The 27297-nt window shown below is 35.2% G+C and overlaps 1 protein-coding gene across 1 annotated transcript in view; it reads left to right on the forward strand.

The window, feature by feature from the left end:
• KCNT2 (potassium sodium-activated channel subfamily T member 2) overlaps window positions 1-27297 on the forward strand; it is a gene marked incomplete in the record, with an annotated part of 121230 nt that overhangs the window by 46419 nt on the left and 47514 nt on the right. Inside the window, 4 exon segments of the mRNA XM_021404158.1 lie at window positions 15325-15505; window positions 18044-18208; window positions 19748-19884; window positions 24529-24592. Of these exon segments, the coding sequence (XP_021259833.1) occupies window positions 15325-15505; window positions 18044-18208; window positions 19748-19884; window positions 24529-24592 (547 nt within the window).

Genomic DNA, 27297 nt, shown 5'->3' on the forward strand with positions numbered 1-27297 from the left:
GGAATACTGTCTGCCATTCTGACATCCTAGAAAGAAAACAAAAGGACAAAATATTCCCATGTCCAATAGTCCATATGTTGGCAATGGTTATTTTGTCAGGTTTGAATTTTCACTGAAAATGCTGATTTGTGATACAGCGTAAATATAAACTGTTGCATAGAAAATGTTATTTAAAGATAATTTTTCCCTTATATTTTTCAAATCATTAGCTGAATTGCTTTTCTTTTTTTTTCTTTTTCCCTGACTGAAATTCTGCAGTTGCCAGAAATGCATACAGAGTTAATGTGTTTTTTTTAAACTACTGAGGTAGTTTTGGTGAAGTCTGCCGTATATGAAGCATGTGAAAACACAGTATCGCCATAAATAGTTGGTCTATATTTAAGTGAGACTCCTATTGTTAGTAATGGAATAGGGTCTTCTTGGATGGGCCACATCTTTCTCACCTTTGCTAGCAATGAGGAGTGTTTGCTTATATCATTACTGTCAGTACTTCAGAGCCAAAGCCTTTAAGAAAGCTGAATGACAAAAATCAATGAAAAAATATGCTGAGAAAATGTAATAATAATTACAAAATCCTGGATTAATGGCCTTGCTTATTTTTTTGCAACTATGCAAATATGCATTTATGCAACTTTGTATGCATCGGACAATACAGAAATATCATATATAAGCTTATTCCTTTTTTTCCTCTGGATGATATTGTGGTGTTTGTCATTATACATCTTTTAAAAGCTTTTTACATGTTTAAGTTCATGAGTTCAGACGAAAAAAAAGCACATGGGTGATGAAAACTATTAAAGAGTGCTGCTTAAAAGTATAGGATGCAGACACGCTACTGGAAAACTGGCAACTTGTTTACAGAAGGAAGAACAGAAATCATGTTTATTATAGACAGAGCAGAACTATAGAAGCCCAATCAGAAGTCTTTTTGGCTACCCATCAAACATGGTTTCTATGGCAACTCACATAATTATACCGTGATTTTCATGCTATTTTAGTTACTAATTTGGTAGTGACATAATATTTCCTTTGTTAATCTTTTTAGATTTTTCTACTTAGTTATTTCTAAAATAATTAGGTCAGCATCTTTCCCATGCTACATGCAGGGAATTCTTTGTGCAACAGATGTAATGGAACATTTAAAGTTAGTTGCAGAGACCAGTGAAATTGAAAATAATTTGACTAGCCTGTTTACTGTGGTCTGTGCAACAAAGTCAGAGAGAGTTCAACCTGCATTATCTTCAATCTGCATTATTCTGGGCATATTCTCAATCTGCATTATCAGGGGTTGAAACTCGATGATCTTTGAGGTCCTTTTCAACCCATGCCATTCTGTGATCTTCTGAGTGTGAAAGATACCATTTGTAGTGATCCATTCCTCTTCTGAAGATAAAGAATAATCAGAAAGACTAAATGGTAGCTCAGAAAGCTGCCCTTCACAAAACTCCTTTAAAATGAAGCATCAAAACCAGATTATAAATGAATTTTTTTTTAAATGTAGAGAAATATTACATTATTGAAGTAAGCAATACGATTGAGGGATTGCTGTTGTTTTACTACAGCCTGGAAGATGAGTAGAGGTTTCAGGTACCTGTGATCTTTTCAAGTTACAGTCAAAGCTTTGCTGATTTGTAGCACAGGTTGCAGATATTTATTAGCCTGAAAATTAGTTCCAAACTGAATTTAGATTAAGGTGGGCATAGAGCTTCCCCAGAGAACTGAGACGTGGGGAGATACAAAGGTAAACTCATCAGGCATACGAAGCCACGAAAATTACACGAATGTGGCTTCACTGGTAAGCTTTCAATTCATTTACAAATAAACACACATGCACACACACACCTGCTTCTGAATCGCTGACTTATAAGTAGATACCTTATGTGAAAACATAAATGTTACATATGTAAAATATGCATATTCTCTTCAGAATAGGGATGACAAGAGTAACTTTGGTAAAATAAAATGCTAAAATAAACATAGATCTGGAATACAACCAGAGTTTGTGTAGTGTGAAATGTTTCATCATCATACTGGTTACAAAACAAACCAAACCAAACCTTAGGTTTTTCTTTGGTTTGGGGAGGACTTAAAAAAAAAAAAAGCAGATAATGTCCCTCTGAAAGGATGAATTTAACATATATAACAAGTATTGAAACTTGTCTTCCATCTTTTTTTATTGCATAAAATCATTACATTCCACATCCTTCTTTTTATCTTTGCAATAGAAAGAAAAACCTGATATTCAGACGCTGTCTTTGACAATGCTTTATCATTTTAGACATGAGCAAATAGAATGCCATGTGTAGCAGCAGATGATTAATTAGGTTGAGGATGTTACTTCACTATTTAAATTCAATGCCTGGCATCAGCCCGTCATCACTCAGTATTCCTGGCTCAAAAATGAAGTTTTCATTAGCATGCAGAGTTAAATGTATGTATGGTTATCTTTTAATGACTGATTCATTAGGCTGACAAACTATTTATTTTACATTACATGTTTGTGTACTTGTGTTTTACATTACCTGTTTATTTTACATACATGTTTGTGTTGGTTTATGCTAACACATTTAACTGTATTATTAGATCTCATTAATCTAGTTGCTGATGAACAGTAACAATACGTTGCGATTTGATCACTTTTGTTGTCTTTTACGTATTCCAAATCCATTTTGAGAGTGTGGAGCTTAGCATAATTAATATATCTCAAATCAGAAAGTGAAGAGTTAAAAATGATGTCACTGCAAATTTGGCCATGCCAACAAAAGCTGGCACCAACCACCAGGAATTTCTCAATCACATTAGGCGTAAGTTTACTGAATAATGAAAGGATGTCTCAGAGATTTCGACAGAGCTAGAATTGCAGTGTGAGGTGATCTAAAAAGAAGGTGGATTTTCATGCTTTTTTTTTCCCATTGATTTTCAATTTAGAACAGTGATTTCAAAAAGAAAGAATTCTTATTTTGCTCCTGTGTATTTGGTAGTTAGAAAGTACTATGATGTTTAGCCAGACATCTTTCAAACAGGTGAAGGCTAGAGGGGTAAGCAGCCATCCAAACATACTATGACATTTGGGTGATAAACTTAAAATATCCATGGATTCCTATAACCCACCTATGTATGATATTCCTTCCATTAGCAATAGAGTTTGCATTCCCCATGCCAGAGCTATCGCAGGAAAAAATCATTTACTGAGCTCAAATAAAGCAAGTAACTAATTAAAACTATGATTCATTATGAAAATGTAATATTTAAACATAATCTCTAATAATTGGTTGTGGAAATCAATGAAAGATTTCAATAGAATATAAAGATATGTCAAAAAGTTAAAAATATTAAATTTTAGTGAGTTCTCAATCCTAATAAAACATTTAGGTTGGAAAAGACCCATAAGATCAAGTCCAACATCATGTAACACTCTACTTCAAAAGGAACTCAAATGGAAGCATTAAGTTGGATTAATGCTCTCATTCTTTGCAAAAATACACCTATATGTTTTATGTTTGTGGAAGTTGTATATTTCTGCAACATACGCAAAATATTTTTATATATATATACTATACGTTATAGTGGAAGTGCATGAGTCACAGCAATAAGAAAGAAAAAGGAATTAGTATTCATTTAGTAAACACTGAAGTACAAACTGTGAGTTTGAATTTGCAGACTGGATACTTAACAACAGGCATGAAATCAAATTGTCAGTTCCTTTGGGCACAGTGTACCATACCTAATTATATTCCACAGCAAAACATATGTTTATTAATATATTACAAAAAGGAACAGTTTGCATAAGGAGTAAGGTTGTTTAAATGCATCAAATGCATTACTGTCTCCTATAATTGCATGTATTCTACCTCTTTGCTTAACTGTACAGCGCAAGAATAAAATTCTTCAAGAAATACCTGTAAATATTTGAGTTACCTTTTCATACTGTCAAGATATCTATCGTTATCAGTTTACAGTGTCAATATCAACAAATAAATCCAGTCCTATATTCTTCAAGTTTGTTATCATTAGAGATGAGCAATGAAAACAAATTAAATGAAATGATTTTATGCTAGGAAGATCAAAATAAAAGTGGACATAGTTACATAAGGCATATATGCACATTCACTAGATTTGGATAAATATAAAAAGAATGATCCTGAATCATGTTTCAGCTATACTCTTTCACTTGATCTTCTTTTGTTCACTTAGCTAATAACCTGAAACTACAAAAGAAAAAGGAAAAAGGCCAACTTGAAGGCTAATGTAAAATACTTTCCCTTGAATATTTAGATTAAGAGTCTGATTCTAAGAGCTGTAGTGAGTACGTAGTAAGAATATTCTAGATGGGCTAAGCAGTCAGAGAAAAACATGCCAGACAGAACATAGAAGAGACTAACTACACAGTGTGCTGTCACTTCTGCTAATCACAGTGATCTTACTTCTTATCTGCCGTGAATCACTTGCACATTTTAGGCTGCTCCTGCTTGTATTTACCAATGGTCTGAGTTGCACAGCAGGATAACCAGCACAAGGAATACTGTTGCTTCTAAGTATTGCTTGTCTTTAAATTTCCAACAAATTAATTTTGCCTTAAGATGTTACTAATAAGAAAATTTTGCACCTGGAGGAAAGGGATTTGCCTTGTCCTAAAACAGTTGTTTTAATAGCAGAATAGCTGAATAGTGAAAATTATAAAAGCAGGAAAAAAAATGCGTTGCATTCATAACACAAACAAGTGAGAGCCTACCAAGAAGATGTAAAAATGGGTGAAAGTGTAGGAAAGATCCTTGGTGAATATCCTTGAGAATCAAGTGAAAGCGTAGCATGATAAGGAGAGCACAGTATAGTAGGTTAGCACAGAATACATATAAACATTAAAATGGATACTTGAAGGTCAGGAACTGCAGGGGTTTTACAAAAAAGTCAGTGTTTGTAAGGAGAATGAAGTGTACCTAGGCTACAGTGGACACAGAACTGATTTTCCTTCCATCAGAGAAAGCCTGTTCTTGGAGCAAAACTAAGCTGTAACTAAGATAGACGTACTGAATTATTATTGCCTGCATTAAAGAGCTTGTAGAGTATTAAATGGGAGGATCTTTCTATACTGTTTTTGGTTATTGTTTCACTGATCATCTGCTACTGCTCTCAGTAGAGACAGGCTCTGAATGAAAGGAGCCTTCGCCTAACCTAATATGGACATAGCCATTTCTTTCTGATCACCCCTTAGAAACGTTCTGTTCGTCTAAGTTGATAATCATTTTGCCTGTTATTACCAGTTTTCTCCTTCACTATCATAAAGAGACAATAAGCGGGAGAAGATCCTTAAAGAATCCCATGTAAGTAAATAGCTTTTCTTCACATTTGACTCCAACAAAAGATAGGGCTTTAGATGAATTTGATGCCTAATAAGAGGTTTTGGAGCATAATCACCTCTGCAGGTATTTAAATTAGTGTCTAAACCTGTGCAATGTTATTTTCAGCAAAATAATTCCAACTGTCAGTTGTAAGATAATGACATACAGTGCACGGAAGTTTGAAATGGTTTTTACTGTTTTGAGAGATCACAAAACAGTATGAGGCTTCAGCAAGCCAAGGCCTTGCCAGCCATGCAAGAGAATTGTCTAGAACTGTGGTTTAATTAGAAAGCATCAATAAAGAAATGTTTAATTTTTGATATGAATGAGAAGCAGTTTGATGCAGTTTATTCAGGCGATGTTTCTCAATTGTGCAATAAACATAGCTAGAACTGTTTGGGATGGAGACATTTACAAGACAAAAACAAAATAAGAATTAAGAATCCCTGTGTTCTTTTCTGAAACTAACTGTGCACAGTGAATAGCTTTACATGGTGCAAAGCACAAACATCTCCTTCTTCAAGGCTGAGAGAAAATGTTAGCAGTTTCTAGAGTTCATAGACCAGATTTTTTCACCTGGACTATTTGGCTTAGATCTAGCAGTGTTCAAAAATCAACGAAAAGTTAGGAAAGTAGTAAGATATGGTCATCACTGTAAATTTTAGATGCAGTACAATTCTTCTACTTGGGAATGTCTGAAAAACAGAAGGCATCCCACAAAATCTTGTTTCTCTGAAACTATGGTTGATAACACTGTTTCTAGTAATGCTGGATGTGTATTCCAAAAGGTAAGAAGCATATTTGATGGCCTGCTTGACCTCCATGGCTCCTGACTAGCTCAAACAGACTGTTGCTGCAGATTAACAGCTACACTTGACAAAGATGCAAAGACAAGTGCGACATCCATGATGTTTAAAAACTTTCTGAGTACTAAAGAAATTCAAGAGCTGGAAATGTTGTCCTCTGATTCATATGGCTTTGCAAAGAGAGTTGTTAGAAATATGAGAGCAGGACTAAAAAGTGATGGCTGAATCCTGGAAAATTCAACAGGCTCAGTTTCTTCTGTGTTATATAGCAGTCCCTCAAACTTCATGGTATGTGAGCCCACTGTATCTTCTCCTGGAAAATGAAATAAGAGTGCTTTTGGATTTAATCTACGGATACAATGGAGGCAGACTTTTCATTAACATAATCCTAGCTGTTTTGCAAAAGCTGGAAAACGAAATTTAAAAACACTGTACTGTGACTGAGTTATACAACAACAACGAAAAATCACTTACTTGAAAACAGCGAAGTGTAGACCTGGGTCACAGACTTCCTACTAGGCTGGGCAGTTCTCCTGTCATTTTTATTAACCCCCTACTGCTCTGAAATAATGCATTTTTAATGATTCTATGACAAGAGAAAAAGCTTCAGTAGAAAAGTGAGTCACTCTAGTTTATTTCATGACCTATTTATTATTTCCTTGGAAATAATAAACGTGAATTTTAATTCACAGTCATAGATGTCATCTATCTGGACTTCAGTAAGGCATTTGACACAGTTCCCAACAGTATCTTTCTCTCCAAATTGGACATACATGGATTTGATGGGTGGACTGCTCTATGGACGAGGAACTGGTTGCGAGATGGTACCCAGAGAGCAGTGCTCAGTGGCTCAGTGTGTGGATGGAGATCAGTGACGAGCAGCATCCCTCAGGGGTCAGTAGTGGTACCAGTGCTCTTTAACATCTTTACCAATTGACAGTGGGATCGAGTGAACCCTCAGCAAGTTTGCTGATGACACCAAACTGTGTGGTGCAGTTGACATGCTTGAGGGATGGCATGCCATCCTAGAGAGACCTAGAGAGGCTGAGCAGTGGGCCCAGGTGAACCTCTTGAGGTTCAATACATCCAATTGCAAGGCTGTGGCAGCCCCCCTGTCAATACAAGCTGAGCACTGTAAGGATAGAGCACAGCTGGGCCAAAAAGGACTTGTGGTAATGCAATTCCCTTCAGGTGAAGGGTATCTGGTGGTTGAAGTACTGCTTGCATATTTCTATTTCTGAAATAGATGCTGATTCCTTGCATGAGCAGTACAAAACCTTGTGCTCCAGGGGGCTCTTAGCTGCAATGGTATTCACACACTGAGGTCAGAATGCCAAGGTTTCCTTTGTTGGCCATCAAAGCTCTGGGAAGACTTAAAGCATGCAAAAATACAGATAGTTCGTGGGACTTACAGACTGAAGTGCGCACAAAGCTTTTTATGGAAATGCAGCGAGTTGAATGCTGCCCACAGTGGGACACTTAACTTGTGAAGTCCAAATGATCAGAGCTGTTACATCACAGCTCCACAAACTGCAGCAGAAGGAGTAGAAAGGTTTTCAATCAGATTCAGCAAATATTTATACGAACTTCCTTATTTCATAATATCCTATTCTGCCGTTTCTGGAAGTCACATGGCGTACAAGTAGAAATTTAGTTTAATAAGTTCAGCTTTTGTACCATTAGCTGCATGTAACGTACAGATCCTTGGGGAAGGGAAAATGCTTATAATTGGACATTATGGATAAGCAAAAATGATATCATCAAACAACGTCATTTTGGCTGGAGATAGAATTGAAACAGAAAAAGATTACCTTTTCATCTGAAGAGAATTTCAGAATTCATTTCTAACATGACGGGATTGCAGCATAGAGAGAGTTCTCTAACCCTGCCTCAATGACTATACATAAAGTCTGACAGAACCCGAGAGCTTGATTCAGAGTCTGTTGAAGTTATCTGAATCTTTTCCTTCACTAAGTGATTCTTTGAAAAAGGGAGAGTGTTGTATGAAAACTACCTATGAAAAGAAAATATTTGGGAAAACTATAAAGACTTGGACTATCTGATGAAGTGGGATTATAGTTGCAAAAATATCTGAAATAATTTTCAAGAATAAAATCAATGGCGTAAGAAGAGGTCTAGCAGTCTAGACTGTCTAGCAATATCCTTTTTTGTCCAGTCAGTCTTTAAATATATTTCAGCATTCTCTACCACACTCAAGATTGCTTGTTACAAACTAAGAATAGCAAGTATATTTCTCTACTCACTTGCTTTAAAGACAGTGTAACAACCTTTGCCTTCTTTCCCATCAGCATTTCTCCCTCATTTCTTTCATTGTCTTGTATGTTATCAGTCATTTCTATGTCTTGGAAGTCAGTTATGCCTACAGCTTTACAGCCTATTATACATAATGAAGGGAGCAAGATTGTACTTTTCATTGTGTTTCTTAAATTCGATATGTCATTATACATTGTACTAGATCATCACTTTAACATATTGGAAATTGCAAATCTCCATAAACTAGTCAATTTTGTTTTTCTATTTTAATGCTGTTTATGGAAAACTGCTTTTCAGAAAATAGATGTTCACACAGAACAGATTTTGTAAAAGATCTGAGAAAAATTGTATATCTTGGGAAAAGAGAAGTATTTTGTTTTCAGCAACTTAAAACCCCAGCTTCAGGAGGTTTGAATAGGATAGACAATTTGTTGTTGGTCAGAGTAAATTCTGACTGTCTCCATTCATTTATTTGCTGTAGATTCTGATCACTCCTTGCTCTTTTCTTTGTCTCTCCTTCATTATTTATGCAAGAATCAGAAAGCATTATGGTATTAGGCTGTTTGTGTGTAAAGCAGTTGTCAACATCTTCACTTTTTCAGACTGTAGGAAAGCTTAATAGCGTTTCTTAGGAAAAAGAAACGCTATTCTATTATATCAAAATTCAGAGGACATATGTTGTTATTCAGAAATCAACATACAGCATTTCATTAAGTACCTGATACAATGAATGAAGAAGTCACTTTAATGTCACTCCGGTTACATCAGCATTGAATTTGAAAAGTTTTGTGAAGTATAAATTGAGCTTTTTATGATTCTTGGTATATTAATTTCACCAGCACTGAATATTGTTTTTCCTGTAATGTCTAATTTTAAAATATAGGAAAAGATAGGACAGCACTGCATCTGGCTCTATATCAGTTCCCTGGAGAGCGCAGAATACCCACAGACACAACTCCCAGTATGAAAAGCTTTTTCGTTCAGTATGAAGCAGAGTATTCAGATACAGCACTAGTCTTAATGTCGCTTTCATTTCAAGGACTTTAGACTAGCACCTACTTAATACTAGCATGTTTGGCAACAGTGAACGCTTCTTCCAATTTCAGACAAAAACTCAAGGCATTTATCAGAGTTCGGAAAGATTTTATCTGCCTTCTAGAGCGAGTCTGAAGTACAAACTGTTCTTACAGTCACATTTTATTCTGGTGTAAAGATTGAGGAAGTTTCTTCTAACATCCTTGGGGTAAACTCTTACAAATTTTAACTTCCTTAAGTGGATAGTTGCAGCTATTATAATGGGAATATATGTTATAAGTACCTGCCACGTATTTCCTAGGAGGTTAACATGCTGATCTTTTTCAGTGTTATGCTCTTTGAATTTTGCCGATGAACATTTGCTATAGTTGATGGTCTATCAGCAGAGGGGTCATTCCAATATTTTTAATACAGAAAAAAGATTTGTGCCAGTGACATCAGAAAAATTAAAATAATACAAATATTAATTGGCAGCACAGATAAAATAATTGTAATTTAACTTGAAATTTGCTCTAATGTCACCATTCCATGTTCAGATATGTGGAAACTATTGATTTAAATGGGAACACTAATTTAATATGGGCTGCAGAATTACTACATTTCTTGGACAGTATTTAAGTACTGAGCCTATACCGCAGGATCTCGCTGAACGTGATAAAATTCATCCCCATTGATTTCAACACACTCATTAGCTATTCCTTATCACTAACTACTTGAAACACTATGGAAGTTTTTATGCAAGTGGAAGCTCAAAGTTCAAGGAGTGCTGTCGATTGCTACCTAATCCTGAAGATACCTAAGCATCTTTCACTTTTGGATTCAGGCCGTGACATATTATTTTAGACCTCAAGAGGTTGTATCTCTAAATAATAACTTTCTATAAATACAAAAAAGTAAAGATTAGATCTATTTGGCACCACTGACAAAAGAAAACATAAACTAATATAAAATAGTTTATAAATGATTATAAATAAGGATAGTTGATGTACAATACTTGCAGATAGCTATCCAAATTCTTTCTGTGCCCATTTCTGTGACATGCTACCATAGTATGGTAAAAGCCATTATTAATCTAAGAGTTTATTTTACTCTACAATATTTATTTCTGACAGCAAGGTGCTTAGAAACAAATAGAAACTGTGTTTGAGATAAAATAAAAACACTTAACCACAAGTTTTCATTATTCCTCTGAATTTTAACCTGTCCAGGTGACTTACTTAATAGTACTGCAGGTACGTTCTAATTTTATTGTTTTACGAATAAAATTGTTGGGCAATTGTTGCTTTTTTTTTCCCCTCACAAGACACTTATAAAATACTTCTTACGATGCAGCAAATACCATAATATGCCACTATATATAAACTGCATCAGTAGAGTAAAGCTTCAGGCCCCCCAAGCATTCTCTAGTTTCTTGGCTTTGACTACCATCATAGTGCCTTTTGAATTCATGGAGTGAACTGTCCCCCCTTATGTGCGCAGATTTTCCCTTCCAGGTTAGTTCTTTTCAAATTGGATTGCATAGGTAAAAACGAAGATATGCAGAGTGAAGCATTAAGGCCCTCTGGTGAAAGAGGGAGAAAATCAAACAGAAGGAAGTGGGCATAGTTAGCTTTATATTTAACTGTATTCATCCTGTCTGATCTATTTAAACATGTGAGGCTGCTTACAGAAGGCCTGTCTTTCTAGCATGAAGTAGTTAGAAATTTGCACAGATATGTCAGATCAGTATATTATAATTTCAATCTTAACTGTTTCTGACTTTTTAACAACAGTTAAATATTCAGCTAAGGGAAAGGGAAAAAAGCAGTAAGAGTGTTAATAAACATGTTGTCATCAATCCTTCTATATATTAACTTCTTTTGATGGATTAGAAGGTATTTCACTTGATTTTTTGAGTCAGCTTCTGTACTGCGTGCAGAGACAGGTTATGCACAAACTATAGTTAGTTTTGGCATACAAAATACTTGAGCAAGCAAAGATTCCTGGAATTAGAAAAAAAAATTCCGGTAAAACAAAGATTGAACTCTCAAAAGTTCAGGTTCTACCTAACTAAACATGACTAATCATCAGAGATTACATATTTACATGTTTAAAATCACACTTCTGTTTTTCACGAGTTTGTAGTACATTTGCTGACACTAGCTTTGCTTTAGCAGACCAATGGTTTATGTTTTTTTTTTTTAATATAAATATCCTCTCCATTAAGTTAATGTTGTTTTCATGTAATTGTTATCTTACGAAAAAAGAGTATGAAAAGACAACTTGTCAGAATTACAGAAACCTAAAATTGGTTTAGAAGGAGGTGAACTGGGCCTTGTATTTTAATTAGGTAATTTTTGTGTATTTATTATTATAGCAGATTATTTTCTCCACAAATACAAGTTGGTATAAGCATTGCTTTTGCTGAATGCTGCTTTCCTGATTGAAATCATTATATTTGTTCAAGGAAAACCAAGCAGATTGTTTCTTCATGGTATGGAAGAGGAGGAGGAAGTAAACAAGAACAAGGAGATAGAAATGCCACCATAAAATACCGAAATAGAAAAAAGATGAAGTCTGAGGTCACTGTGTTGGGAAATAGGAGAAAGCAGAACAAGAGCATGTGCTGACTCTTGGTGCATGTAGTACTGATGCATCTTTTAAAAATAATGCTTAACATTTAACAATTTAAAAGAAAAATAAAAAGACATGGTTACTATTATTCTTATAAATAATAAGGTTACAATAAAAGGTGTCAGTAAGTTGTGGGGAATGGAATAACAAATTCATGTGGACATGGCTTATTGGAGAACCAGTACATTTCTACTGCACTCTCTGTGCAGCATAATCAGGCAGGAATATGCTGTAGATACAGACTAATGTTTCTTCAGATGTACTGAAGAGATGAAAATGCAATCTTTACAGCTTATACTTCACTAGTAGTACACATTATACTTAAAAAATTATACTTTAGTGGTGAGATTAAAATATAATATTCTTAGGGGAGAAGTATTATTTTATTTGGAAATTAGATTCTCATAAAGCTGTTTCTCAAAATCAGTTTTTCTGCAATTTTGTAATCCCTAGCTCTAGTGAAAACAAAAAGCAGAGCAGCAAAACAACTACTGAAATTAAGACTTGGTAAATTATTTTTGGATTTACCATTCCTTTGCTTTCAGGGTTAGGGCCTCAGGTACAAGCTAGTAGAACTGCAGATGAGGTGCAAGTAATTTCAAACAAATAAATCAATTTCTCAAGAAGTTCTAAGAATAAATTAATTTCTGCTTCAGAGAAGAGTAAATAGTTCCCATGTTCTACTGACTTCAATACTGGTAACTGAATTTGAGATGCTCTGGTTTCATGCCCTCTGAGTTCAACAAAAGACAGTTTGGATCCATAACATTCTGAATCAGGCACAAAATGATTTTGATTGCTTTAAAGAATATAAATATATAGCAATATGCAGGAGTACAGCTCATAAAATAAAATCTTGGGCTCATTCAATTCAATGCACATTTTGTTATTCACTTAGAAAAGGCTGGAAGCGTTCACGGTACATTCGAATGTATTTTCAGTTAAGCTAAAGTATGATTGGGTGGGCTGTAAAGAGAGTACATGAAGAATAATATTAATAAAGTATCTCCATCAAGCTGTGAGTTTTCCTACAAGTAAGTTAGTAAAGATTTTAGTCAAGGTTTGTGAAAAGAATGAAAAGTGAAGAAACATCCCTCATTCCTTGGAAATGTGAAAACAACAACAAAAAAAACCCAATCACAAAACGCTGGGATAACAGAATTTTAAGCCGTTCTCTCAGATACTGAAGTTAGAACTGACCCTTCTGTATATGCAAGCACTGACCTATTTCACAGACACCAACATCAGAAAAAATACATTTCTACGAATGATAGGATTATGCTTCAATACAAACCTATTTGCAGATCATAAACACTCTTAGCAGAATGGTATAATTGTCCTGTTATGGCCATATCCCGGTCTCTGTGTAATTGCTGCTTTCCTGGCTGTTGCGACCTTAATTCCTGAAGTCAAGTTTACGTTTTAGAGATGTACCCACAAACAAGCAAAGAGAAGAAAACGTACCAGAGTGATCAGGATTAATAACATCAAAAGATTAAAAATCCAGCATAGTTCTGTTATTACAATTACATATAACTTGCGTGAATAACTACACCAAAATAGCTTATTTTTTTTCATATTTGGATTCCTCCACAGTTTACTCTATCATTTCAAATTAACACTGGAATAGGAGAAAGCTGAAAAACTTCCATGCCTGAGACCAAAAGAAAGTGTTCTCCATCAGCATATTTCCAGACAGTTCTTCTGTTAATACTTACAGGGACAACATTTTTTCAAGGGGAAAAAAGAAAGAAAAAACTGTGAACATAGCAAAATTATGCAAGACCTAGATTACTACTCCAGTGAAAAATGTGGAACAACTTGGAAAGGAACATAAAATTTTCAGTTCTGACTGAAGGATGAAACTTACGCAAACAGAAAAAAAACCCACACACCCTTTTTAGAACATTTTAAGATGTGTGAAAACTACAAATGCTAGAACTGTGAAAAGGAAACTGGGAATTTGATCCATATGTTCTGGAAATGCCACTGCCCACTACTGAATTATTTTTGGAGCACAGAACAGAGAACAGAAGAACAACCAAAAAGCTGTTATAAACACAGGGTCTCCCTGGTGATGCAAAAATTTTACCATGGCAGATATTAATGACTCTTACCATCTGGTTAGGATATATGAAGAAATTATCTTCGATATGTTCTAGAATAATTACCAGGAAACATGGTATTATTTTCCAATTGGATCTCTAATTCTCTGAAGATAAATAATTCAGCTAGCTCCAAGGGAAAAAAAAAACACTATTCAGACTGGTTTACACATCAGTTTTCTTCATACAGGTGAATATAGTTTAAAAGATGGATTGAATTTAGTCTAAATGATTCTACTGTCTTACAGAAGATCATATTTTAAGCTCTTTATCATGGTATATTTTTCCAAAGTGAAATATTTTTAAGGCATGAAGCATAAGAAACAGCAATAAGACAGATTCTGCTACTGCTTCTCACAACCAAAAAAAGCGCTAATTTACCCCAATCATACTGATTACAAGAGAAATAAATACCAAGCAACTCATACTACCACTTACTTGCTCCCAGAAATGTGTGACTGGGAGGAACGAACATAATCTGTTCAGCTGGAGAAACAACCAAGCCTTATATTTCTATGCTGTACATTTAGCAAACAGAAACTTCGTATCAGTTGGCACCTTCTACCTGAAGGCTTGCCCTGGCACTGGCACTTATTCTTCTGATGATTGGATAGCCTTCAGTTCTCACATTTGGTTTATTCCACACAGTCAGTAACCATTAGTACTAAAGTTATCCCATGAACTAGCGTTCGTGCTAATAGCTCTTGCCACACAAAGCAATATAGACTAATATAGAGAGTGACAGATTTAAAGAAAGTATTACATACAGTTTCTTGGCCATAACAGTAAAGTCTCTGTGAAAAGTTAAGATACATTAAAAAAAATTCTGAATGGTGGCAACTATATACCATCTGTTTTGTTCTCTGTAGCACTTCTCCCTCGCCACTAAGAAAAATCTGGTAGCAAAGTTCTGAATAGCACCTTGAAATACTGGAAAAAAATGAGATTATTGTAAATGATGTAGAAATTATATTAATAACACTTCTAGTTTGATACTCGTTTTTCCTCTTTTTGAAAGAAGTGTCTTTTCTAAGTAATGTATCCATTCTAAAACAAGTAGTTATTTGCATATTTAATGTAATCATCAAATTTGAACTGAACCTAAGTGCAGTTTTTATTTTTTTGTGTCTTTATTCATTCTTTTCTACATAGTATTTGTGGAATTCAGCATCTGGAACGAGCAGGAAACAAGTTGACTCTCTTTGACTCCCTTTATTTCTGCATAGTGACATTTTCCACTGTGGGCTTTGGGGATGTTACACCCAAGATATGGCCTTCAAAGCTGCTTGTTGTCATTATGATCTGTGTTGCTCTTGTGGTGTTGCCCATACAGGTAAACATGGAATTTTTTTTTTTTCATTTTCTCTTTAGAATTGTTTTTAAGGCAAAATAACAACTGGAAAAAAACCTTTTGTACTGTGTATAAAATATCATAAATAATAACCATCTTCTATACCTTCTATTCTTTTCCTAATTTTTTCCTCTTCATTTAGTTTAAATTTATAATAAGATATAGTACAGATTTATAATAAAATATTTATCACTAACACCAGTTTCAAGGGCTGGTGAAGGATTTCTGTTTCTGTCACATACCACAGAGCCCTTCTCTTCATCCTGGGTAATTTAAAAAAAGCAAAAAATAACAAAACAAAAACATAAACCAGTAACAACAAAAAACCCAGTACCATGCACTTTCTTTTTGAGTATAGCATTTCCTCTGCAGGCTTTCCCTGTTTCTAATCTTGATTCTCTCCACTTCCTCTCATGTTCTTACAGTTCAGTACTAACTTAAAAAAAGAACTCATTAAATCTGCAACTCAAGCAAATTGTCTTCACATCTGTGTGTCGGCACACACTGATCCAACTGCATATTTAGGAATTTTTGGTGCCTACATGGGCTTAGGCTGATTTATGAAAATGCAAGTATTTCACGTAATCAATCAGTTTCATTAAATTCGTACAAAACATTTGTCAGCTCGTTAGCAAAGGCTTGATGACTGACACTCTTAGACCACAGGGTAGCTGTGCCACAATGCTAACAGTCTCACACTTGGTGATGATCCAAAACTTGTGGCCAGAAAAAGGAAGTGTGGGGAGACATCATGCCTGCTTATTGAAACTTACAGCAGACCTAGATGCCAGGCCTTGCAGCTCCAAAGTTTCTCATACAGCCTTGGTTTCCACACTCTGCTGCTCTCATGGTGAACTAAGCTTCAGCTGTGAGCAGACAATACAGAAACCCTGTGAGGCTTGAAGCTCAAGCTGCCAGCATTAATGTCCTTGAAATTACCTGAACATGTAAATTACAGTTAAATATTTAATGTCTGCATATGCAAACATATGCACTAATACAATTATATTCCCACTCGTGTCAGTTTAATAAAATGAATATTCTGTTTGAAACTAAAATATGCTTTAAGAAATTTAGAATTTCCTCAGAAATAGAAATTTCATCTTTCAAGTACTTCTCATATACACATAAACATAAGATCTTTGCATTACCTGTAAATAATCTGGAATCTACTGCCCTTTCACGTCAATATAAGCATTATTAAAATTTTATTTTTACATCTTTGTAGTGATAAAGAGGCTTTATAGTCTTCTACACACAGAATGTGGGAGACATTATCTAGAATCATAGAACTGTAGAATATTGTGAGTTGCAAAGGACCCACAAGGATCATCAAGTTCAACACCTGGACCACCAAAAATCCAAACCCTGCGTTTGAGAGTGTTGTCCATATGCTCTGTGAGCTTCAGCAGCTTGGGGCTACGACCAGCACCCTGGGCAGCCTGTTCCATAACCCCCACCTGACCATCCTCTGGTACAGCTCCATGCTATTCCCTCAGGCCCTGTCGCTGTCACCAGAGAGCAGAGCTCCCCACCAGGGATTAGCCTGATCTAACCTCATTTACTATAAACCGTGATCTCTTGAGCTTTGTCCTTCTACTGTATTAAATGAATTATTATTCACAATTCAGTGTCTCTATCAGTTTAGTGCTGTGAGAGAAAGCTGTTGCCACACTAGATATATAGTTAAGTTCAGCTCAGGATTAAATGCGTTTTACTTAGTACAAAACACTGTGAGATGGTATTTATATATTATATTAAAGGCACAGGTTATTACAACATTGTCTTTAGCTTAGAGGATTCTGATTAGTGGAGCACTGTTTTATATTCTTAATAAGTCTTTCATATTTCCTAGCTTATTACACGCTAGTCTTCCCTTTCATTAGAATGCCAAACAGATTTTACTGTTAACCTGCATACATCATTCAGATGGCAAATGCAAAATTCCAAAATTAACAGCTGCCATGCATTTAAGGGGTACCTATATGTATAAGTCATATTAGTGATTATACAGATGTAGTGGTAATACACAGATATGGTCACCTTCAGAATACTATCAAATCTCTGAAGACAGTCATTACCCAAAGTAAAATGGTGCTTCTATCTAAGTATTTATACTCCCAGTGACCTAAGCATGTGAAAACTTAACTTTTCATTTAAGGGAAGATCACAGGACACTGGAAAAACAGTTCAGAGATGTGAAATATATGAACAAGTTAGCGAACAATGTAGTCTCACTCTCTTCTAAAATTTTATGACTAGGTGTAGTCACATGATATTTTAATGGAGTTATTCAGCTCTTTGTTTGCAATAGAGACTGGCCACACTGCCACATTTTTCCATAATCCCACTATTGATCTGACCCACATACCAGAGATCTTTTTACAAAGAAAAATACATTGGGTGCTAAGAGCATCATTCAATAAAGGCATGATCTGAACAACGCAATGTATTTAAGTTGTGATACACTTTTACTGCACAGCTGCTTGTCTATATTTGACTGACACGTATCTATTACAGTTTGAACAGCTGGCGTATTTGTGGATGGAGAGACAAAAGTCTGGTGGCAACTACAGTCGACACAGAGCTCAGACAGAGAAACATGTTGTGCTGTGTGTCAGCTCTCTGAAGATTGATTTACTTATGGATTTCTTAAATGAATTCTATGCTCACCCCAGGCTGCAGGTATTTGCAGTGAAAGAAAAAAGAAAATCTGTACACACTGATTTTTAGAGTATTCTGGAATGGCTTTTAATTTGTAAAGCTGAATTTAGAAATAGTTGGCTAAACTGAGAATCTGTAATTGCAATGAGAAGTTGAGCTGCTGCGAAATTGAGTATGGAAACATTCATTTTGAATTGAGGGAAAAATTACTGTCTTGTTGAATTATGCTAGTCCTTTCAGAAACAGATATTTCCATGCAACTTCCTTTTATTCTTTTTTTCTATTCAAAATAGAAAAGAACTGAAAACTATTCAATTTTTCTTCCTGTTTTTTTTTTGTTTGTTTGTTTTTGGTTTTTTTTTGTTTGTTTGTTTGTTTGTTTTTGGGGTTGGGGGAACTGGATCCAAAGCTCCTCACAAGTCAAGTGTATTTTGGTTTTGGCATTTTGCTTTTTTTTTTTTTTTTTTCCCAACCAGTGTTTGGAAGATAAGATACTTTTGGATAAGAAAAAAATAGATGCACTTTAAAGGGCAAAGACCTTTTAAGGTTACACACAAGATTTTTCTCATTGTACACATATTGAATAGTTAATGCAAACAGATGTCACATAACTTGTTCCAATCACCTAAAAGCTTATTTAAATGAGATAGCAATTTGGAGTCATTGTCATTAGCTTTTCTGTAAACCAATTCTTTTAGAAAATTTTCTCTGCCAATGTCTTTTACTGTTACCTGTAGCACCACACTTCATTAGGTAATGCAAAAACCCCACAAAATACAGTCCTCAAATGGCTGAGCTGCAGCATGACACATCCCAAATCCAAAATATTCTCCAAATTAATCAGGTAGTAAGAAGCCTAAGCAAATGTACAGAGAAATCCAGTATTTCACAGATTAATAGTTAGTCAGACTTTGTGATATGCTTGAGACAAAGTAAGAAAAGTCCTAACACTCCTTATGTAGCAAGAAACGGCTTATATTTATTCCCTTCACAACTGAAGTAAACTTCCAGCAAAAGACTATGTGTGATAAGGAAGATTACTATATCAAGACTGTTCTAACCTCTCAGTCTCTCAGCTTACATTCCACTTGTCTCTCCTTTTCATACACACACACGTACATGTCGGGGCAACCTTACATCTAATAGAGAGCGTACGCACACAGGAAGCAAAGTTTGGATCTGCCCATTAATGTAGAGGAAAAGATTTCAGGGAGTAATACAAATGGAGAAAATAATTGTTTTAATTGTGGAAAGCTTCCTACATTTTCCAGCTATAATGACAGAAAAATGAATTGTGTCTAAAAAATAAGTGCTTTCATAGAAGCTAAAATTTAACAGAACTCTAGAGGCCACCTTAAAGTCTTCTATGAACATTCTTGCCATTTTCATTTAAGAATAATTCAGTATCTTTAACACTCGTATTGAAATTACTTCTGTCAATGAAATTTGAGAATTATCACAGAAGTTTAATATATCCTTAGTCTGTTGATTCATCTCCTGGCAACAACAAATGGTATAATCAAGTAATAACATGACTATTCTTCATTATTTTTTTGGCAGGACTATTATGTTGTTATTTTGTGTCCGACTGAAATGGATGCTCAGGTCCGGAGAGTGTTACAAATCCCGATGTGGTCGCAAAGAGTTATCTATCTTCAAGGCTCAGCACTAAAAGATCAAGACCTGTTGAGAGCAAAGTATGCAAATACGGCTAACGCTTACTTTCTACTTTTGTTTCACATATACTCTTTGATAAAGAAGTTACAGCAACAAAAGCTAGAAGGAAAGTTTGTTTATTTAGAAAGCAGGGATCTTTATTATAGTTGGTTTTTCCTAGCGTCTCAAAATTTTCAAGGAACGTATTTGTGAGATCTTCATTTGACCAATTTTTTTTTCACTATTTTTTTGCATTTTTTTTTGGAAGGTGTTGAAACAGAGTGCCTGTAATTTCCCTAGAAAAAGCTGTGTTGAAAATTTCAAAACTGCCAATAAGACCAGAATTTGTTTCTGTTCCTTGTGCACAGACAGTAAGCCAACTGAAGGGGAGAAAAAGTGAACAAAAGTAATTATCACCCTCTGAATGCTTTGTACAGTCTTGTTTTCTTAATATGTTCAGCCTGGTAATGTAAGCAATGACTCTACCTCTATATACTCTTCCTTCAGGATCTCTCTCTTGCCACACATATTCTACCACTTCTAAAAAAAACCTCTTTGCCAGTTAATATTGAATGACGTTAATCAAAACATATCAGTCACACAAAGTTTCTCAAAAAAAAAGAAACACAAAAACTACCAAAACCAACCACCATTGCTCAATCACTTAAAGGTGGGAAGGAATTCACAGTGGAATTTGCGTAGGAGGATTGTCTCTTCAAACTCCAAAGAGAAAGGTAATTCTTCTCAAATAACTGATTTAACTTAGCTGCACTGCTTTTTATAAGAACTTACCTGTCTTCGCTTAAATTAATCAGCTAATACAGATACCTAAAATCAAGCCGGTACCTCAGAACTTGTGACATTCAGCCTTCTAAAGAATTATTCTGAATAATCTCATTTGTGAGAAGTCTAGCAAGCAGTGCTATCTTCAAATTTCTGCCACTGAAAAAATAGCTACCTTTACATCTGTTTAAAATTTGAAAATGCAGAAAATCTTTGTTCAGGATTACGAACTTCTTTCAAAAAGAGATTCCTTGTTTTTCACTTTGTTGCTCATTTTCAAGAAGGAATTCATAGGGGAATTTGGCTAACATTTGTTCTACGCATTAAGAAAGATTAGACTCCTCCCTACCGATAATAATGAATTTCACTTACAATAACCTGGAGGTAGTCAACAAAGCTTTTTCCTGCAGAGCATGTAATTGAACATACCTGTCATAGAATAATTTTCCACCTCTCCTGAGGGAAGAAGCATAGTGGGAACTTAAAAGGATGTTTAATCTGATCTATAACCCAGTACCTAAGATGTTTGCTATATTTATTTTAAATGAGAATATAGTGTACTGAGAAGATAGCAAGACACGTGGTAAACAACTTCTAGTAAATACAATGATAGACTGATTTGAGTTGAAAGGGACCTTTAAGATCATGTAGTTCCAACCCGCCTGCTATAGGCAGGGACACCTCCCTCTAGACCAGGTTGCTCACAGCCCCATCCAGTCTGGCCTTGAGTGCTTCCAGGGAGGGGGCATCCACAGCCTCTGCGGGCAACCTGTTCCAGCATCTCACCGCCCTCACAGTAAAGAATTTCTTCCTAACATCTAGTCTAAATCTACCCTCTTCCAGTTTAAAACCATGTCCTTTTGTCCTGTTGCTACCTGCCCTTATAAAAAGTCCCTCCCAAAACAAAATATTGTTTAACACCAACAACAGAAAACAAACAAGAAGTGTATGTATAAATTTGGAGAAACAAACAGACATTATGCATGAAACGCAATGCCAAAATATCATGATAAAAGTCACACCAAAAAAGGAAAGGAATGCCAAAAACTGGTGTACTGGATAGTTAGTAAATAGTTAACTGAGAACTGTATTTTTCTATGTCCTAGTACACAATCTGACTATGAAAATGATACTCGTTCTTGCTTTCTACCTTTGAAAGTTTCACTTTGCAATTTTTTGGTGTTCTCTGGGGAAACAAGACAAAACAGTCTGTCATGTGGTATAACTACATGGCTACTTACATTGGGCATCAGTACAAGTAGAACTTTTGTATCTGCACAGTCACTGATTAAAACAGCCTTTGTTCTTCATGCAGACTACTGCTAGAAAATAACTTCAATTTCCTTGCTCTACGGCTTTCTCCCATGCTGTCAAAAAATAGTTTTCCTCTTCTTACACTTTTCCACTTCAGTGAACCCAGCACACATCTCACATATCTTAATCCTCTTCTTATCCACTCTTTCTTTACTTTATGCTTCTTTTTTTAAATTATTTTCGCAACTTTATCTTCAATATATTGAAGTCCGTTCAAATTCTTCAATTCTCAAGCAGTAGAACCGTTCTATTTTTCAGATTTTCTGGCATATAAAACTTGACAAAGCTTTTCTTATTGTTAGAACATTAATAGAATCATTCTCTTATAAGAATATTCTGGGTTCTAATATGTGTGTTTAGCATAGATATTACTAGAGTTTCTGTTGCCTAAATTCATGGTATCTACTGAATGTTAGTATCAGAGGAGTTATCCTTGCCATCTGTGGCTGAAGTGAGTCAAGAAGCTTCTAAAAAACATTGGAAGAAAAGGTGAATATGATCAGTGAGGTTTCATTTCCTCACAAAATCATCTGTATATACTGTTGATCCTGGTTACTGTCTCTCATCAAATGCTGTTCCATCACTAATTTCACCAAATTTTCTTTCTTTCTTTCTTTCTTTCTTTTTTTTTAAGGACCTTACCACTTTTGCTCTCATGCTTATCTGAAACTACTCATATAGATCCCATGATTTTTTCTTAATCAGTGCTTAGAATTGCCCTCCCATTCTCACTTCTCTGTGTCCGGTGCACTTGACATTACTGTTTTAGAAATACACAGTTGCCTTTGTCACAATGTTGGGGTTTTTTTTGCATTTCAAGTACCTCAATCTTCTGAGGCTTCTCCTGTTTTCCTACTCTTTGCTGCCTATGGGAGTACCTATATTAATTATCTGACCTTATCTTTCTTTTTCATTTCTACTTTCTTTGAATGATCACACACAAAACACACAAATTCAATCACTATTTCTATAGTCATTAATTGAGTAATAACTCAATTAGTTTATCTGGCTTCTTAATATGGATATCTATTCATCAATTTTGGTTGCAGGTAGTTGAAAATAGATCTTAAGTTTTGCTGCTCAAATAGAACCAGTAAATTACTGCAGATCATATATTTGGAATTATTTTGTAGAGCATCCTATGTAGACTGAACTCAAATATTGCCAGAGTTTTCTTACACAAGCTCTTATTTCAACCTCACTAAAACAATGCTTAAGCTTTTAATATATATCAATATATTTCAATATATTTCAAGCTTTTAATATATATCAATATATATCATCTCAAATGTTTCAGAGCACTTTGGAAATATTATTTGCATAGTCCATCACTTCACCTCTCATTGCAGTCCTTCGCTGGCTTACCCTTCTTTTTCATCAAGGAGCAACCTTTTATTCTCACTCAGCCTACAACTCCTAGTCCTTAACGAGAGGAAATCTTACAAGCCTATAATACTGTTCTCTCACACATACAACAGATAAGCATACAAATCCCATTGTGATTTCACCTACAAGTGCACCTTCAAGCTAGAATGAATTTCTCAGAAACATCTATAAGTTAACGTTGATATTCCCCATTATATTCTCTCTTCAGTCTGTTCTCTGCTCTAATATCTAATGAGACCACTTTCTATCGTGATTTTTTTTTAATTCATGTACACTCAGTTTCTTTCTCATTTTTGCATATACTTTTCTAGTCCTTTGCTACATCATTTAGAGATTAATATGGCATGTGCTGTCTTTTTGTCCTGTTTGTACAGTACCTAAAATAAAGGGTTCTCAACAGAAGCCTATGGTCCCAGTGACCTAAATTATTGCTAACCACAACCACTTTTATTTTCTAGCAGTAGAGAAATCAAAGATTCTGAGTTCCCATTCCATTCTCCAGAATGGAGTTGTCACAGGAGGAGGATATTAAGACTTGAGGCAAGAGTGGAAAAGCAAGCTTTCATAAGACCTCCGGTCAGAGGTTTTCCTCCCCACTTCTCCACCACCGCTGTTTTTATTACATGACCAGTTACAATCACTAGAGAACAATTAAGCACTGAATGTTCTCAGTGAGATTACAGACTGAAAATAGTTGATTAATTTAATGCATTCATACACAGAGATGCCCCTGATGCATTATTCTACTACATTCACCCATCTTTTTGCTAGTGCTAGGCAATTCTATATTATCTGCACTCTCTCACTCCTTCTTACTACTCATAACACACATACTGTACACCTACACAGTATGCAAACTGGTGCTATTAATTCACCTTTTTATACTCATGGCTGATAAATACTTAATTTGCAAAGTAGTTGTGCTTGAGGCCACCTTGCTTTTCTTACTTTGGCACAGCTTCTATTGGAACCAAGGAAAGAAAATGTTCTAGAACCTAGTGAAGAAGTACTGGTACACTGTGAGTAAGTACACAGGGGAGTGTTGTTGACATTCACATAATGCATGAAAGCAGATAAACTAAACTTTCTCTGTATTCTATATCTACAATCACATAAGACTATAAAATGTGAAACACAAGTCAACAAAAGGTTGTGGGTTTTTTTTTTTGTATGTAACAGGGTTTTCTCCCTCATTTTTCTAGAATGGATGATGCTGAAGCTTGTTTCATTCTGAGTAGCCGCTGTGAGGTGGACAGAACAGCAGCCGTAAGTTTTGAAGAAATAATCAAGAAGGAGTGTTTATACTGATATTTCCCTTATACCCTCTCAGACTTCTTCTATGAACAGAAGATTAAGTTAGCTGATTAAAGATAGAAATTTTGCATAAGTGGAGTTAGCTTCAAATATTTAGTAAAATTTTAGTAAAATTTCAGTAAATGCCACTATTTGAATGAATTAAAATTTCTCCAATCAGGAAACGTTTGCTGGAAACTTGTCAATTCATAAAAATTGTTTCTGGGAGATCTATCAGTTTCAAAACCGTCTGAAGAAAGCTTTGGGATTTGCTAGAGATCTCAGAGCTTTAGGTGCTTAAAGTTCCATAACAAAGCCTGCCATTAGAAGCCCCTGGAGCTGGAAGCAACAGGATTTTGAGCTTACACCTATCAGCCTTGGATCCTGCTACCTCACGTCTCAACTCTCAAATCTATCAAATACTTGGGAGCCTAGAAATCCCAGAACGTTGTTCCAAAGTTGTTTCTAGTTGTTCCAAAGGAGAATGAAATAAGTGAAGCATCTCAGCTGTAACTCTTGGGGTCAGTATAATTTGAGGTTTCTCAATAAGATTTCACCTCCCTCTCTGTTTCCGTTGTTTATATTTCCTATGCACAAGGAATATGGGGCAACAGCTTGTTTCTATTTTTTTTGTTTGTTTGTTTGTTTTCTTTTACTGCCCCCTAAACCTTTGAAAGAAATAGAATTTCCTGCACTGTTCCAGCTCTAGGCACTACTAAGGACTTCAGTAATACACAAAGCTACAGTTTGTCACTGAGCTGACAGAGTTTCCTTCTTCATCCATGTCAGTATTAGTCTACAACTGATTTTTTTATCCTGCTGAGCTTGAGAAGTGCATTGCATCTTCTCCTGCTTGTGACAGCTGTCAAGAATTAACAGATGCATTGAGGACATCTCTTACCAGAACAGCTGTTGTTAACTTGCGATTTTTCCAAGCCATTGAGGGTTTTTATCTCTCCATCTACAGTCCTCAGAAGAGGATCTACTCATTTGTAATAGTTGCTGCCGGCAGTATTGTTAGATGCTTGTTACTTGCTATTTTGTTAGTTAAATTCTGTTGCCCAAATTGGTGTTGCTTCTGATCACAGGTATCAACAATAGTTCAGAAATTCAATAACAGGTGTCAGACAATTACTTCCTAAATATTGCTTCCTTTTTCACTTGGGTAAGTAGGGACTTGAGTAATCGGACCAAGAATTTTTCAGCTTTCCAAAATCTCCTACTAGAAATTCTCTCTTCTCTGGCTGGCAAGACAAGACTTTGCCAAGTTTTACTATATCTAATGCAATTTTGACATCTCAGACCAAGATGTAAGCTGCTCTTCTGCTCTTCTGATGTCTGTCTCACAGGACAGACATCTGTTTCACACAGTAGGATGCAGCTCCTAAAAGTAAATTCAAATTGTACTTATGTATAGATGATAATTTGGTGGGTTTTTTTTTGGTTTTTTTTTTGTTTTTTTTTTGATTGGTGGCTTTAGAGAAATAGTCCGTGTCAGACCATGAGGTTAGTCAGTGGGCTTCCTGTATTAATTTGGTCCACAAAACACAGCCTCTTGAAACACTGCATCTATTGGTCTAACCCAGTGAGTGATAGGAATTGTCCTTTGAACTAACCTACAGATAACTCATTAATAGACTCTGTAAATATATGAAAGATGACTTCTACTGCCAAAAGCTTTCTTCTGACGCTTTCTGAAAATTCAGAGATGGTCGGGTTCAAGCTCACACTTTTTCCTTCCTTTAATCAAATTGCATGACATTACTATACTGTTAATCCAAGGTACAGCGACATTAAAGCATCAAATGCATTAAAACAGGAAGACAAATTTATTAAAGTCTTGTTTTGGGTTCTGATGATGTAAATTCCTGCTACACTTACTTTAAAAATTGCAGTTTTTGCTACATTAACTTAAATATCACCTCTATTCAGTATATCTGGTAGTTTTTGATCACTGACCGCAAGTGATTGTGTGGAAGAGACATGGAAGGAAATATATATATTTTTTCACCTCTCAAAGAAGCATATACATTGTAATGAGGATAGAAGCATACTTTTGCATTAGCTGTCTCTGGTTATAGTATGTACATATTTAATGCCTTTTTATGTGCTAAAAATGTCAAAATTTTTAGTCACCACGAGCTAGTATATAAGTTACTAGAAATGTAAAAGGGAGAGCCAGCAAAGACACAAATAGATTGAATCTAAGCACTTAAAATTCCTACCAGTATTTTCATTTCTATCCCTGGAGTGCTTCTCCAGAGAAGAAATTGAGAGAGTAACCAGGGGAAAATAACAGTTTCTAATTTTGTGACAATCCTAAATAACCAGCTTTTGTACACAAACATATGCTTATGACAATGGAAAAAAAATGGAAAATATTAGTAGTACATGCACACTGAGATGATCTTATGAATCTGTATAAGCGTTTAAGAACCTACTTATCTATATTACACATTGTAAATTGCTTCAAAAATAGCAAATGGAGAACAACATATGTTTAGCACTTTTGAAATTGCAAATGTGCCAAACAAGAGTTTTAAGTATCTTTCCCATTCTTCTATAATTATTTAAAAATATTTTATTTTGAGATTAATCAACACCTACTTCTATGGGTCTAGGTTCAGTACATTTTTTCTTTCTAATAATGTTCACATTTTAACCATTGCAACAAGCTT

This window comes from Numida meleagris, chromosome 7 (genome assembly GCF_002078875.1).
Source record: "Numida meleagris isolate 19003 breed g44 Domestic line chromosome 7, NumMel1.0, whole genome shotgun sequence".
Classification (NCBI taxonomy): domain Eukaryota; kingdom Metazoa; phylum Chordata; class Aves; order Galliformes; family Numididae; genus Numida; species Numida meleagris.